The 15,075-nt window shown below is 37.8% G+C and overlaps 1 protein-coding gene across 2 annotated transcripts; it reads left to right on the top strand.

Annotated features, from left to right (window-relative positions):
- Positions 1–201: 201 nt before the first annotated feature.
- LOC106157190 (uncharacterized) lies at positions 202–14,548 on the top strand. Of its 2 annotated transcripts, none has more exons than XM_086999173.1 (9): positions 202–1,002; positions 9,592–9,747; positions 10,045–10,204; positions 10,610–10,696; positions 11,011–11,127; positions 11,285–11,924; positions 12,253–12,418; positions 12,755–13,137; positions 13,404–14,548. In XM_086999173.1, exons 1-9 carry the CDS (start codon positions 872–874, stop codon positions 14,036–14,038), a joined length of 2,475 nt encoding a protein of 824 aa, XP_086855299.1. In that variant the 5' UTR covers positions 202–871; the 3' UTR covers positions 14,039–14,548. The 2 variants fall into 2 exon arrangements, with proteins under 2 accessions (XP_086855299.1, XP_013388214.1); XM_013532760.2 differs by lacking the exon at positions 202–1,002 and adding an exon at positions 1,009–1,203.
- Positions 14,549–15,075: the final 527 nt, after the last annotated feature.

Below are 15,075 nucleotides of genomic sequence, written 5' to 3'. Positions count from 1 at the left end.
TGGCATAGAGACTAATGTCGATCAGGCTACCCGAAATACAGATAATTATCATCAGGCTTTTACATGTTTTCATCATCGAATTAAAGCCTCGGTCACAACCGGCCGTACGGGCTCTTACAGGCTGTTTGCGTCCAAATTTTGTGCAGAATCTCACGTCCCACGCAAGTCCTTCTTACGCAATTTCGAGTTCGCAGACAGCCCGTAAGCACGTACGGAGGACATTGGACATGTCCAAAAGATTCTACAAATAGCCTGCGAACAGCGAGGCTGCAAGCGTAACTTGCTCCCCTCTCACGGAGTTAGCAAGAGAGACGCGCGTTGTGCAAGACACACGTCGCAAGCAATGAAGGAACAAGTGCCCTTTTCGTGTTGAGTAAGGCGCACGCCCTCACAACTAACGAACAAAGTCGAGAGCACACCGGGAATGCGTCGCACGTGCGTCACGTCCACGACTTGTGTATAAAAGGCGTGCTCACGACGCACGCTTGTGTCTTTACAATGAACGTTGACTGTGTAAAGTGTACAACAATTTTCAAAATTTTCAAATTTTTGATCAATTTAGTGTCTAATATGCCTCCAAAAGACAAGAGAAAAAAGCTTACATAGTAGAAAAAGGGGAGGAGGAAGAAGAAAGAAGAGGAGAACAGGAAGCAAAACTGGCGTACGCCGTCAGTACGTTACCACAAATGTGTGAGGCAAGTGTGAAGCAAAACTGACGCAAAAGGGCACTACTTTCGCCGTACGTTGCATTCCCTTCGTAAGTGGTGAGTGTGTGCCACGTACACAGGAAGCAAGACAAACGCAAGAAACGAGTATAATTTCCACGGCCATCGCTCCTTGCAATTAGCATCCCTGCTTGAAAGGACATCTCATGTGGCCCTTGCGACTCGCAAGGCAGATCTTCCTCTACCTCTACGACCTCCACGGCCTTCGCAACACCCAAAAATCGCAGGGGACGTACGATCCTGAAATTCGTGCGTCCGGTTGTGACCGAGACTTAAAGTAAGGGTTTGGCAAAGCAGGTCCCTCTTCCCGTTTTAGCTCCTATGTTCATATCTGGGTCAAAACAGGTGTATGATAGATATAGTGGGAGAAACAAAGAAGTACGGCTCAGTACACAGAAACCGATAGAGAATAACACATCAAGTTACCAACAAGTTACCATCAAGATACATTTTACTGTCTAGATACCATCAAATCACTGTAAGTAAAAGACGACATTTTCTTTTTTTAGGATGCATGAGAGACGCCCTTGCTACTGCAAATGTGTGTATAGTGACTCGTTCAGGTCTTGTATGTGGATCCGATTTCTCATATTGGATAGGAGTCTGTTTCTTTTCTAGTAATATCTCAAATAACGAAGAAATTGCATTTTGAAGAATAATACAATAATATGTAAATGCTTCAGTTATTTTGGATTTAAAAAAAACAAACAGGGCGGTTTGTGTATCAACATTTCATAATTTCTGTACCAAATAAAACTCCAAAAACATTCGATGTTTACGGTGTCTCGAAGTTGAATTATTTATCCAGTGTAATAAGCGGCATATTTTTAGATAAAGGTATGGTAAAATTATGTGTCGCTTACAAATTTCAGCAATTGTCTTTTTTTCAACCGGCCGATAAAAATGCTTAATTTTATATTTAAGCATCAGAATGAGCATGGCGTTATTGTATATATTAAAAGCCGAAAAATATTAACATATCGCGAGTGAATAAATTTGCCAGTATGATAGATAATTTTGTTTGCTTATTACATTGTATAAATAATTCAACTTCGAGACATCGAATGTTTTTGGAGTTTTTATTGTTTGCTTTAGCGTATCTTGACAAGAACTTCTTCTAACTTCATTCCATTTCATTATCGCTGAAGGGGGTTTACGATTTAGAATCGGCTAGTAGTAACACACCAACCGGTTTCCTTTATAACTAGATTTTGATGTTAAAGCTCAAAAATTAATATAAGTTATGTAATCAATTTTAAGTGCCCTCTTATTTCATATAAAATACATGTATGTACGTACATATAGAAATGAAATAATCGGAAAATTCTCAAAATGATTTACGTTTCCAGTCATACGCCTGTTCAGAGGAACAAGGAAGTTATACTGTAAATATATATCTGAATGAAATATTGATATTCATTAGTAAAGAAATGATTTTGAACACGATGTAAAGCAGTAAATTGGCCTGAAAGGGAGATATGACTAATGACCTGCTTTTCAAGACGAACAACAGTGCTTGTTTGCAAATAACCCTTACGCACGTTACCCCGATCATGGCATTTAGGGAAAGAGAGAAAAAAGATAGTTTCTGTTTTTTTCTGTTTCTCAGTTTCAGTATCAGTGACTGAGCGACAGGTACATGTGTATTTCGCCAAATGAAGGATGGTTGTTTACTCTCCAATAACTGGTCCAGTAATAAAAGCAGATTTTAGGGTCATGTCAGCATATCAAGGGACAAGGAGGGGGTACTGATGTTCATACATTATAGGTGTTGTTGCATAAAATATTCACCGTGTTGTAAGTTACCTAACGAAAGGAAATAATACTAAGGTGTCTGAAATGTAAAACGCTTTGTTACACCCATAGAGCAAAAAATAACGTGTAAATAAATCCAGTATGACAGCGGTAATACCACATTGCGATGTTACAAGTATGTGGTATAATTGCTGAATATAGCCTGCCTATCTCATGGCAATTTGCTTGAAGAAGCGGCCATTTACAATTTGTTTTATACCATAGGGTAAGCTTGAATATCATATATGAATGTTTTGAGGAAAATAAATATGGCTAATTATCTTTAGAAATTCAGTTGTTTGACCTTGAAGCCATCAATGAAAAAAATCCAAAGCTCCATCAATCAAAATTCTAGTTTAAGTACCCTAAAACATGTACGAGTAAATAAATTGTTTTTCGTTGATGGCACAGGTTAACTGACAAGGGCATAGCACTGTTCAAGTGGTTGGAAAGGGCAACGGGTGATTACAGGTAACAGCTGCTGATCCAAATAGTTACATAAGGAAATGTTTTGATAGATTCTCTGATATATAGGGTGTTTACATAAGTGACTAGAATACTATGCTATTGAGATCTTGGGCAAATATTGTTCTGACATGAAATAATAAAAAAATTAACGGCAAGGTTTTGTATTATCACAGTTAAGATGGAACTCATTTTGGACAGAGAGATTGTTTATACCCGTATACCTAAAATTAGCTTGCACATGGGTTCACTGCAAGAGAGAAAAACTTTGCGTTATAGCAATCTTGAGTTTGATCATGAAATTATCGTAAATGATATAGGAAAATATAAAAGAGAATTAAATGCTACACACAGGTACTGATCAACAGGCCTTTTTCGAACCCTACAAATTCGTTCATGGATTTATATTTTGAATAACGGAACAATTAGTAAAAGTTAAAATTTAAAAACTCATTTGATTTTAGCATAAATAAAGTGGCCTTAACTGCCAAATATCAAGCAGTCTTTACAGTGTATTGTGTAAGTTCTTGATCTCGGTAAAAAAATAGTACTACCTACTCGGGATGAGGGAGGTTTAAAATAGTGTAAGGGTCGATCGGTTCTACTGACTGATTTTACACCACAGCTGAAGCTGTATGGAAACTTGGGGATAGGACTTGTCATAATTTTTTTCAGATACCCTATAATTGTCGTTTGAGCGTCTTTATCTGATGCGTATAAAAATCGAATCACTAAAGATACTACAAGAAAAGATGATGACCGCACACAAAAGCAGCAGCAGCATTCTTAGCGCCTCGCCATTTTATACTTCGTGGTATTTGACAGCAATAACATGTAACAGCATCGTGTCTTGTCCTGCATGGATGACAATATGAACAGACCCCACAGCATTTGTATTATCATCTGGACTAATTACAAATAAAGAATAACTTTGATCCCTACTGTCAATATAAAAAACTTGTTCTCCATCACAGATATCATTTTATTTATTTCCTTGTTATTTATCTGGCTTTTATTTGCATATTTGACCACCAATCCAAACGGCAGCCAGGCTATTTTCAGCGGTAGGATAGTTCAAGGAGTTGTATTCGTTTGTGTATTGGATAGATTGACCATCATTTATACTCAAGCGCGGCCCATAAAAGGTTACCTGTGCTGTAACGCCAAGAAGTAGACCTCGGCGGTTCTCCTCACGCTACCTCCTCTGCTTTGTTTACTAGTTGGATAGGCTTTTTTTATATTTGTTATATCTTTTCTTATATTCCAAGCATTAAGCTCAAGGTTAGTTTTACTGCAGGTGTACCCTGGTAAACATGCACATATTTTTGTAACAGGCATGCTATGAAGATTCTAAGGACATTACCAGATCATTCTCCTTAGGATCACAGGCCTTAAAAACAAGAAAGCTGTTGGTGATTTTGAACCGCGTATCGGGTCCGATTGTAAAATTAACTGCTGCGAACAACGCATTATAAACTGCGAACCGCAAGTCTCCCCCCTCCCCCAACCGCACATTCGCATGTACCGGAGATTTTTTAGAGCGGATAACTTCTGAATTGATTCTTGGTCAAGGAAAAAACCCGTATGTAAACAGCAAAAGACCCTGGCATATTCAAATTGTTCGCAGATCATAACGTGTTGTTGGCTCGTAGTTATATATATATATATATATATATATATATATATATATATATATTAGAACCATGAAATCGCAGTTTAAGTTATCATGGGGGTTCATGATCACGAACGGCAACGAAAAGTCAAGTTCGTACAGGCACTGATTACTTCGAATGGCTGTTTCGGATACTCCAGTCACAAACGGCAATTGTGATTTACAAAGCCTGAATCTCGAAGCAATTAAAACTAGCGCTTCGAACCTTATAAACCATATGAATTAGCATTCGGTTAACAAATTGATTTTTCTCGGCCGAAATTCGGTCAAATTATCATCACTTTTATGTAAAAGCACATATGATAAGATGTGATATATATACGGTAACATGTGCAAATCCGTGGTATGCTCCTCAAGTCTTCACGTGCTATATCGTAGAATTCCACACGTAGAAATGTACCGTTATCATTAGATTTCTATTTTGATGAAGGGGGGTCGGGGGCGATTAAAAATGCGAGTAGCTTTATCATTGTTTAGTGAATTTGCTTTACGCTTACACACACACACACACACATATATATATACAAATGTGCAATACAGTATTAGCAAACGCGTGCTGTAAACTCTTTTAACTAGTCAATATGTGTGCATATTGTATTGTATGAAAAATAATAAAGGATTGTATCGAATGAGTTATACTAAGGGTGATCTCACGTAGCACTCAAGTACAGTAGAGTACGAACCTAAAATTTGACAAATTTTTACATGAAGATCACAGCAACTGTGCTTCTAGCCACAGAAAATAAAGCGCAAACAGAAATATTATATGTTGATTGTGCATGATAAATCACATCAAATATGTACCGGGTCACAGAAAGAAGAGTGCGAATAAGAAACATAGGTAGCGGAATGTGCGTTATATATTACAGTTGATATATTTAACCATTTGAGCACAGAATATAAATGTAACAGATAGGCTGTTAGTTTCACAATTTAGCAAATGGGCTGTTTGTCATAACAAAGTCAAGTATGAGTAAAATGAAATAAATACGATGCTAATCACGGAAAGTACATAATATGCTCTATGGTCGGAGAGTGCCTGAAGTGATGCATGTAAGTAAATCAAAGCTAATATTTCGTCAGTCGCCTACTTTGCCTCCCGTAACTTCCTTGTGCAGAGATTTTTGTAGGGTTTATGTCCCAAAGCCAAACTATAACGTTATAAATCAAGCAAATGCTTTCTCGGTCATGAAAAGCCTACGAAATAAATACAGATAATCTCAAACGAATTTTAGAACGCAATTAACATTGAAAATTTTGGAAGGTAAGAGGAGAGAGGTGAAATACTTCAGGTGAACGAGGTGTACTCAAATATGCGCGCCACCAAAAGAAAGGAAAGAACACTACATGTTAAAGTACACAGTGCATATCTTTTACATGTTTTACATTAGGAACAGAAAAACGGGTGTTTAATTTTGTGTAAAAATATGAAGACAACCAGAAAAGCATCAAGGGAGCGAAGACCTCTGCCCAGGCAACTTAATTCTTATGATGAATTTATTAGTGGATCCCCACCAAAATCTAAACGGTCTTAAGTTAGCCCATTTCTGACCAATCCTGTAAATTTTACAAAGACCCGTCCATAAGCTAGGCAAGGCTAAGCTGACGTGTTAACTTGCCCTCTTTCTAAAATAATGAAAAATTTTAGAAATGAGAGATATAATTTTGATATCAGAGTTCTCCGTGATTATTGTCAAAAAACTTTCGATATAACTGGTTGTAGCATTGACCAATAAACATCGTTCAATTTACGAAAACAAAAGGATGGTGCTGTTTGCGTTGGAATCACTAGAGAGGCTGTCTTTTAAATCATTCGCATCACACAAAGCAATAAAGCAGCCCCATGTGACCCAAGAGGAATGTTTAATCTCTGTGAGTCTCGCACAAAGCAATTGTCGTCCCCCTAAAATTACAGGCTGGAAGGGTCGTATACCCTATGAGAAGTGTATTCAGTAGTGTATTCAGCATCTATTCTGAGGAACCGTGGCGAAAAAGGCACAAAACCCGAGCATTCAGAGGTTCAGTCAAAAGCAGGCTTCTGATTCGTGATCTGGGCCAAGGTGTGCTTGGTGACTGCTTTTTTTCATTGCTTTTTTTCACTGCGATTTTGAGCATGACATTTGCTTTTCTCTATAAATTAGTGGTACATGTACGTGTAGTTTAAGAAATTTATATTTGAGCACCAGCATGTACCAAAACAAAAATAAAATCTCCCAAAATACTGCAATTTGAACGTTGAACATATAATAATAATAATAATAATAAAACACCAATTAGCTGGTTGTAAATTAGGAGAGACCAGGGCTAGTTGGATCCCGGGGTAAGTTGGCACCCATCAATTTATGACAAAGTAACTATGGGGTAAAAGAATTGATCACATCATTTGTAAAGTGACCGTATCCAATAGTGCTAAGAAAGCGTCGGCAGTGAGTTCAAATGAAATAATTTGGCATCTTAAAGTGATTTTATTAAAGAGAATTGATGGGGGTGGGGAGGGGGGGTCAACTAACCCCGGGTCTCCCCTATGTTTTGTCTTAGTTTGAACTTATTGAAATCGTAGATGCAACTTTCTTTTGGAATATTCCATCATTTTTGGCAAGAGTGTACAAACCAACAGAGACAAAGGTGGAGGCAATAAAATTCTTGTATCGGAGTCTAATGACAATGGACGGGAGGGGGTTAAATAACAATGGATGTCAAATTGGCCCTCTTGCGTAACGTTAAAAAGATTTGTTCTTGACAAGTGTGATTGCCTGCACAAGCGTGGAGTGGTTTTAGAATCCTCTTGGTCAGGGCTGTGATTTAATAGGCAGATTCTTTGTCTGGACAAAAATCGCAGCACCCTCCAGTTTTATTTTTGAAAATTGCACTTTTTGACTTCAATTTTTAGAAACCATAACTTTACCTGGTTAAATGAATACCATTGGTGAAAGGTATGTTTTCTTTTAATGCATAAAATCGTTATTAATATAATGGCAGTGAAGAGGAAAATAAAGGAAGTAGACCGATGTGCCTGGGTGTTTCAATTGTGGTAGTAATGCCAGATTTGGACCAACGCAGACGTTCGTGAATGCAGCCCTTGCTTTAACTCGGTAGAATTGCGTCTGCCAGGACCAAGCGTCGAAACCACTAAATGAAATTTTAAAAAATTCATTCCGCCATTCGCAATTTTCATTCAATCGTTTAAAGGTGATCTGTTGGCGTGGGATCTGCTGATAGATTAACTTATTGAATATGCAGCCAAGTAACTATTTCAAACTTTTTAGAGAAAGTTTATACATAAATCCTTCATTACCTCCATTAAATGAGTTTAACTGCTATTACTACTAACCTAATTGTTATTGCAAAATGAACAAAAATTGATTTTTTATCATGTACAGAAGACATGCAGTTCCTGCCATTTGACCATATTATGGATTGCTTATTTTTATTGCGGGCATCTTGGATTTAGGACTTTTAATTGTGGCTGATTTGTGTTTTGCTAAACTATTTTGAGTCTGATGCACCATCTCCAAATAAAAACCATCGAGACCTCAACTGAAGAAGATCCATGAAAATCACTGCCATAACTGTCCTCTGAAAGTAATTGCCATTATGTTATGGTTGGTGATGTAACATCATGATAACATCCTCGGGGGTACATCGTCTCAGCAGTGCTGATCTTGGCATTACACTCAGTGACGCTATTGATATCCCTCTCAAAGACAAAACTGTCTGGGATCAGTTCTTTTTCTCTATCAAAATTTTTAATCGATATTTATGCTGCCAACAAATATCAAGTCATACGGTAGTTTGGAAGAAATATTAGTGGAAATATTTTTGAAAACTTCAAATATAATAACTGCAATTCCATTGCGATATATAAATATTAAGCACTCAAGCTACATGGAAATGGAAAGCATCACTTCAGTATATTGTATCGTTTCAATTTACCTCGGAAATGACCATAGGCTTGCCAATCTGAGTACATGTGTGCACCAGCCAGTGACCAGCTGACCACTAGAACTTGACCCAATTTAAGTGGTCATTAAAAAATAATCAATCTGTTGTCAAGGCTTCAAATTAAAGAGTAGAGGCAATTCCAATCCTTTCCAAATAATCCGTTTATTTTCAAGTCGAAAGTGTCCATCTAAGGTTACATTTACAAACTCAAGATAGACAACAATATCAGGCAACCGAGGTAAACATATTTTATATTTTATTTTAATTTTAAAGGTATATTTTTAAGAAAAAGATTATAACTCCCTAGCTCTTTGTTCTAAGCGTGCCACATTGTTTGAACTTAACTTGTTCAGATGGCAAATTGCTCAGTAAAATATCTACACGAGTACTTTTCCAAAATGTAAAGGGTTAGAATTAAAAAATCATAAAATTATAGTTTTAATGTTTATTTGTTAAGGATTATATCTATCTATAGGACAACTCTCGAGGTTAATGCATAAGAGTGAAAGGGGTCAAGTTGTGAATGTTAAATTTAACTGTTTTACTGGTTTGTTTGTATTACCGACATTGCTTGTCAAAATTTATTATCACAATATTGGAATATAAATTGCTTAATACCTGATACATTTTTGAGTAACACTGTTGTGCACAGAGACGCTGCTGCATTTCGTGTTTCAGTTTAACTGACCGGGATTGTATTACAAATTCACTGTTTTTGTTTACTATGAACTAAGCGTAGTATTGATGTGCATCTACACTGTGTGTGCAAATTGTCACATATGATATTCATCTATCGAAGTACTGTCAGGAAACACGTCAGTTCTAATTGAGTCACAAAATCAGGATATCATTTTTATTTTATTTTTGTTGGATTTCTTTATTATTTAAAATTCACAGTACTCTGTTATCATTTACCAGTAACAAAATGTTCCCGAAATTACGTCATCTCATTCACGCAAAGTCAACAAATGACAAAATGTTGATCTATTGCAGAGTACCAGCCATAGAAATGTGTTTGCGTCTGGTCAGCAGCGTTCTGCTGGGCGTGACAGTGGTGTCCATCTTCTTTACGCCAGGGGGCGCTGAGCTCTACGGCAGTAACCCATTCGCTGAGTGTAACATTAACACCACTTTTAATGGGACAATAAGGTAATAGCTCTGGATTTTAGTTAAAAACTATTTCAGGTTAAATTATAGTTTTAAAACAGATTGAATTCATGACACGAAGGACTAACGTTAATAGCACGTTTGTTCATTAATTGATCTGTATTTTTTTCATTTATCAATTGGTAATAATTGCTATGTGACAGTGATTTCTAAGTTTTTTCTCTTTTATGAGAATCTGACTAATTGATAGATTGTTTTCATCAGAACCCTCCAATGCCAATTATAACATAAAACTACATTATGTACACATATATGTACGTTGTAATTTCCGTCTCATAGCCAAGGTATTGTACCCACGGTGGAACTTGGCAAGGCAGTGGGGCTCATCCTAGGATTTGGATTATTCGCAGTCCTTGTTGCCATGGCGTTTAATCTTGTGAGGAAATATGTATACCATGATGCAGATAATTTAGACACGGCCTTCGACGCAGGTGGAAAAGTGAGTCTCAATTTTTGGATAAGCTGTATTTTTATCTTTTTTGTCTATTTTGGGAACTAAAATGACTTAATTAGGCAAACCCCTTTGTGCCATTCACGATATTTACGCCTTTGATTCAACATATAATTTTGAGGTAAGTTTTATGGAGTTTAAGATAGCAATTTAAACCAGACTGACTAAGTTTTAGCATTGTACGAGATTAAATTGTATCGCGATCGAGAATTTTTATGTCCAGCATCACTTCTTATACAGGTACATTATATATCAAGAAACTTGATTAAAATATATAACTTAAGGCTAGGGGTAAAGGAATCTCTCTTGTCGCTGGCCTAAACTACAGAACCTTTAGAAAGATCTCGGAACTGTCGTTGGTGCAAAGTACCTGTTCAATATCTTTAATTGCAGGTTTCCATTGGACTTACTGCCACGACTATCGTCTCGCAATGGACCTGGTCTACTACACTTCTACAGTCAGCTACTGTAGCCAGCAAGGTAACTATGTTTATAGGTACACGAAGAATCACAAAGTGCATTACATAAGCAAAGCAAAGCAAAGCAAAGCAAAGCAAACTTAGTATTGGAAAACCTGTAAAATTATTTAAAAAAACCATTAAAAAGTAAAAAAAATAATAAAGGGTTTCCGTGGAACATCAAGCCTATGCTTTCAACATACTTCAAGTGCCGATTCCCTTACTTGGAAGTTGGCAAAATTGTTTAGGCAACTATGACGAGAAAAACAACATGGCTTTGTTTACGAGATAATGATGAGTCAATGGTTATTTCTTTTACATTGCTGTGTTTTTCAGTATGGTATCAGCGGACCATTCTGGTATGCTGCGGGTGCTACAATCCAAATCATTCTTTTCGCCATCCTCTCTATCGAACTCAAAACGAAAGCTCCTGGTGCTAAAACATTCCTACAGGTAAGGCGCGTGCAAGTGTCCACTGGAACATACTGTACATGTAGCTCATAAGTTTAAGAAGACAAAGTCAAAAAGGCCAGATATATATTTAACAAGTATACTGCGTACTTAATAACTTATAATGAATGATCACATAATGCAATTTTTTCATCAACAGGTCATCAAAGCTCGTTTTGGAAAGGCTACACATATTACATACTGTGTATTTGCTTGCTTTACCAATCTGGTCGTAACTGCCTCTTTATTGCTGTCTGGCACTGCAGTCCTCACCAGTTTAGTTCAAGGCCTCAACATGGAGATGGCCTGTATGATCATGGCATTGATAGTAGGAGGATACACGCTCATTGGTGGACTGGGAGCAACGTTCTACGTGTCCTACTTCAACACAACACTCATCTTTTCATTAGTATTAATCCTCGTCGTGGAAGTGTATTACAATCCGTACGGCAATGAGAAAAACCCAATCGGAAGCCCTTCAAAGATGTATGAATGGCTGAGCTGTATTAATGGGCCACCGGGAAACGCCGAGGGAAGTTATTTGACTTTTTTCTCAAGCGGTGGACTTATGTTTGGCGTGATTAATATCGTCGGGAATTTTGGCACAGTCTTCTGCGACCAGGCCTACTGGCAGAGCAGTATTGCAGCCAAGCCTCTTCAGGGAGTCTGGGGATTTATTTCTGGAGGGTTGACTTGGTTTGCGATACCACTGACCATGGCGACAACCATGGGGCTTGCTTATCTGGCCTTAGCTGCCGAGTCCGGCCACACCTTGCTGTCGCCAATAGAAGTGGACAAAGGTACGCCGAGGGGTTTTTTTTTGTGCAAAGCATTATGAAATTCTGTTTGAATTGGTCATTAATAAGCACAATCATTATTTAAAATGAAAACGCGTATTGTACTTTTCTTTTTATATCAAAGTTAAGCAACAGCCATGGACAATGATAGAAAAAATCAAACTTGACAATATCTAGTAATTGAGAAGGTACATTTAATCTCATCATATTTCAGAAAACCAGGAAGGGCGGCCTTAAACTACGTGCAGTTTATGTGCAATTATGTATTTGATTATCATGAAATACAAATGCTCAATATACTCTGTCCAATAACACAGGCATGTCTTTTTAGGCCTGGTTCCGCCCCTTGTAGCCCAAAAGCTTCTCGGCACCTCTGGAGAGTACGTTATCTTACTGCTCATTCTGATGGCGGTGATGTCCACGGGTTCCGCAGAAGTCATCGCTGTAGCATCTCTGATTATCTACGATATCTACAAGATGTATATTAATCCATTCAGGTTAGACAATGCTTGTACTGTGTTTTCTTTCCTCTTTTTTTACACACCAAATTTTAATCTAAACACATTCAAAAATGGTGGCTAGCTGACCCTCAAGTAGTATGCATGTATAAATGCCATTTTGGTGGTCATGAGGTGAATCAAATTAATTGTTTAAAAAAAATTGTAAAACATAGCAATGAAGTAGCTTAAGATTGTTGTCAGTTTAATTCAGTTTAATTAACCTGTTTTTTAGATAAAAGAAATGCAAGCACATTCTCGATAAATGTAATGTACGTGCAATATAAAGTATAGTTCAAACAAGATAACTACCCGGCGTTTTGAACAAATTTCCAGAAAAGACTTGCCCGACGATCACTGTATGCTGTGTGGAAAGCACAGGGTCAACGAGTGCACCTGCATTCCTGTCAACCTGTGTAAGATGTGTCACGAAGACGCCGAGGCAGCACGCAGCAAGCACGAGCTGGGAGTCAAACCATACAACAAGTGTCCAGTCCATGGGATGTATCGGGAGTACTTGGCCCAACTGCTGAACTACAAAAATTGGTGTATTCTTTGGGTTTCGGCCATCACTATCCCATGGATACTGTTCTGTGACGGCGTCCAGTTGAACCTCAGCTGGGTTTTCCTGTTCACCGGCGTACTGATTGGTTCCGTCGTTATACCAATCAGTCTGGCTATCACGTGGTCTAGGATGAATGCTGCAGGAATGATATCAGGTAAAAAGAACATTGACTTTAAAATGCATCTAGATGTGTGTATTTTTCATAATTTTCACTAAAAACCAGAGAAAAACTCTCGTAATAATTATAAGGATGTGCAAGACGTTACATGAATCCGTTTGGTGGTGGTATGAATTTTAGTAAGCAGGTATTTGCGCGATTAATCGCAACATGATCGAAAGATTCGTCATGCGTCATTTGACATGATGTGCTCTACAGGAGGTTGTGGTTTCATTGGTTTGCGTAATTTTAATAACCTTCAGGTGCTATTGTCGGCTGTGTTCTTGGCATTACCTCTTGGCTGGTAACTGCTTCGTATCACGAGGGAGGACTGGGCAACTTCATCGTCAACACCGGCAAAGAGGACAGCATGCTAGTAGGAAATTGCGTCTCCATCAGCTCTGGCGGCATTACCTGCATCATTGTCGCTTTCCTGACAAACAGACGGGTCACAAAAGCAGACATCATCGCAGAATGGGAGAAAACTCGTAATATCGACAACCCGCTCAATCCCTGGATCCATTTGTACAAACATATACCAAGGCGCAGCAAAGGAGATCGGCCATCTCACGATGAATTTCTTAAGATGTTCCGACCGGCGAAAATCACGGCGTATTCAACCGGCGTCATCCTCACTGTAGTCCTCGTGATCATCTGGCCGGGGATAATGGCAGCGCTTCGGGTCCTGAGCAAGGAGCTGTTTGCAGGGTGGACCTATCTCTCTCAGGGTTGGTCGTTAATCGCTGCCACCTTTATCATCGTCGTCCCTCTTGTGCAGGAAGTGAAAGGGATATGGGCACAACACAAGGCCAATAAGAGAGATGCAAACGCCACCAACGGGAACGTAGAGAACGGTCTTCGTGCCATAAGACCAAATGAAAACGAAAGTGTATTTTAATAATAATAATAAAAAAAAAAAAAATGCAGGGTGCATCTCTGTAAAACTTAGACAAACATCTGTTTTGATGAAGAATTTACGGTGACGGGCCTTTGTGAATTGGTGCGATTGATAAGGAAAAAAAACAGACACTAAAGTTCTGTGCTAAATACGGTAAACTTAGTGTAACGCACAAAACATATTGTCTACTTGGGAGTCTTGAATCTAACTAACATTTTGGGAATCTAACGAACATTTTGTATATACTTACAATTAAAGTCATAGTTATCATATCCCTTAAATGTTTTCTCCAATTTTTATAGTTTAATCAAATCTCGCAACGGAATCCATTTTGAATGACCAGTCAACAAAAATATATCTCATAATAGAACTCAATTTGAATGGCCAATAAAATCTTACGTCTTTTTAACAATATTTTCGATACTACACGTGTTTAAGACATGAGTATTTTGTATGCCGTTTTGCGTGCGATATGTTAATACAGGGATAATAAAGAGAATTGGAAGTGTGGGAGTTTGTCATCTGAATCAAACTGATTCCCCTTAAATCACGTATTTAATTAGGTATTACAAAAAATGTTTGCACAGAAATAATAAAAAAAAGGATAAGATATCTGTCTGCCTTTACTAATGTAATTCGGTCGTAATTTTCACTCTATTCGCAGACAGGTTTCCACAAGGTGCTTGAAGTAATGTCACTCATTACATGTAGACATGTGTATTACACAGGTGTTATGGCTGAATGTAAGACTGTGCTACCATTACCTACTTTCTTGTTGAATGTCATGTAGCAGTTTATTGTGGTGTTAGAAGTTACGGCACATGAATAAACTGAATAAAACGGTTTTATGTGTGAGGATTGGGTCATGCATTAATTTGAAGACTAAATCTCAACTTATAAGCACTATTTAAGGCTGCATCTAATTTCCAGAGGATCCTCCAAACTCAGATCTTGTCAAAGGGCTCCATTCAACGCATTAAAAAGAGGCTGAATATGTAAAAGAGCGAAAAAGAAAGATTTCTGACTGTTCTTAGGGT

Source organism: Lingula anatina, chromosome 1 (assembly GCF_051362555.1).
Source record: "Lingula anatina isolate TDL-2025a chromosome 1, LinAna3.0, whole genome shotgun sequence".
Lineage (NCBI taxonomy): Eukaryota > Metazoa > Brachiopoda > Lingulata > Lingulida > Lingulidae > Lingula > Lingula anatina.
The sequence above is the reverse complement of the archived record's forward strand: the minus strand, read 5'-3'. Positions and strand labels throughout refer to the sequence as shown.

Bases quoted from the DNA above. Each gene is read 5' to 3' on its own strand.
- LOC106157190 (XM_086999173.1), top strand. From the start codon at position 872: ATGTGGCCCTTGCGACTCGCAAGGCAGATCTTCCTCTACCTCTACGAC. The intron at 11,925-12,252 runs GTACGCCGAGGG...ATGTCTTTTTAG, and splicing joins GCCAATAGAAGTGGACAAAG to GCCTGGTTCCGCCCCTTGTA. The intron at 13,138-13,403 runs GTAAAAAGAACA...AATAACCTTCAG, and splicing joins TGCTGCAGGAATGATATCAG to GTGCTATTGTCGGCTGTGTT.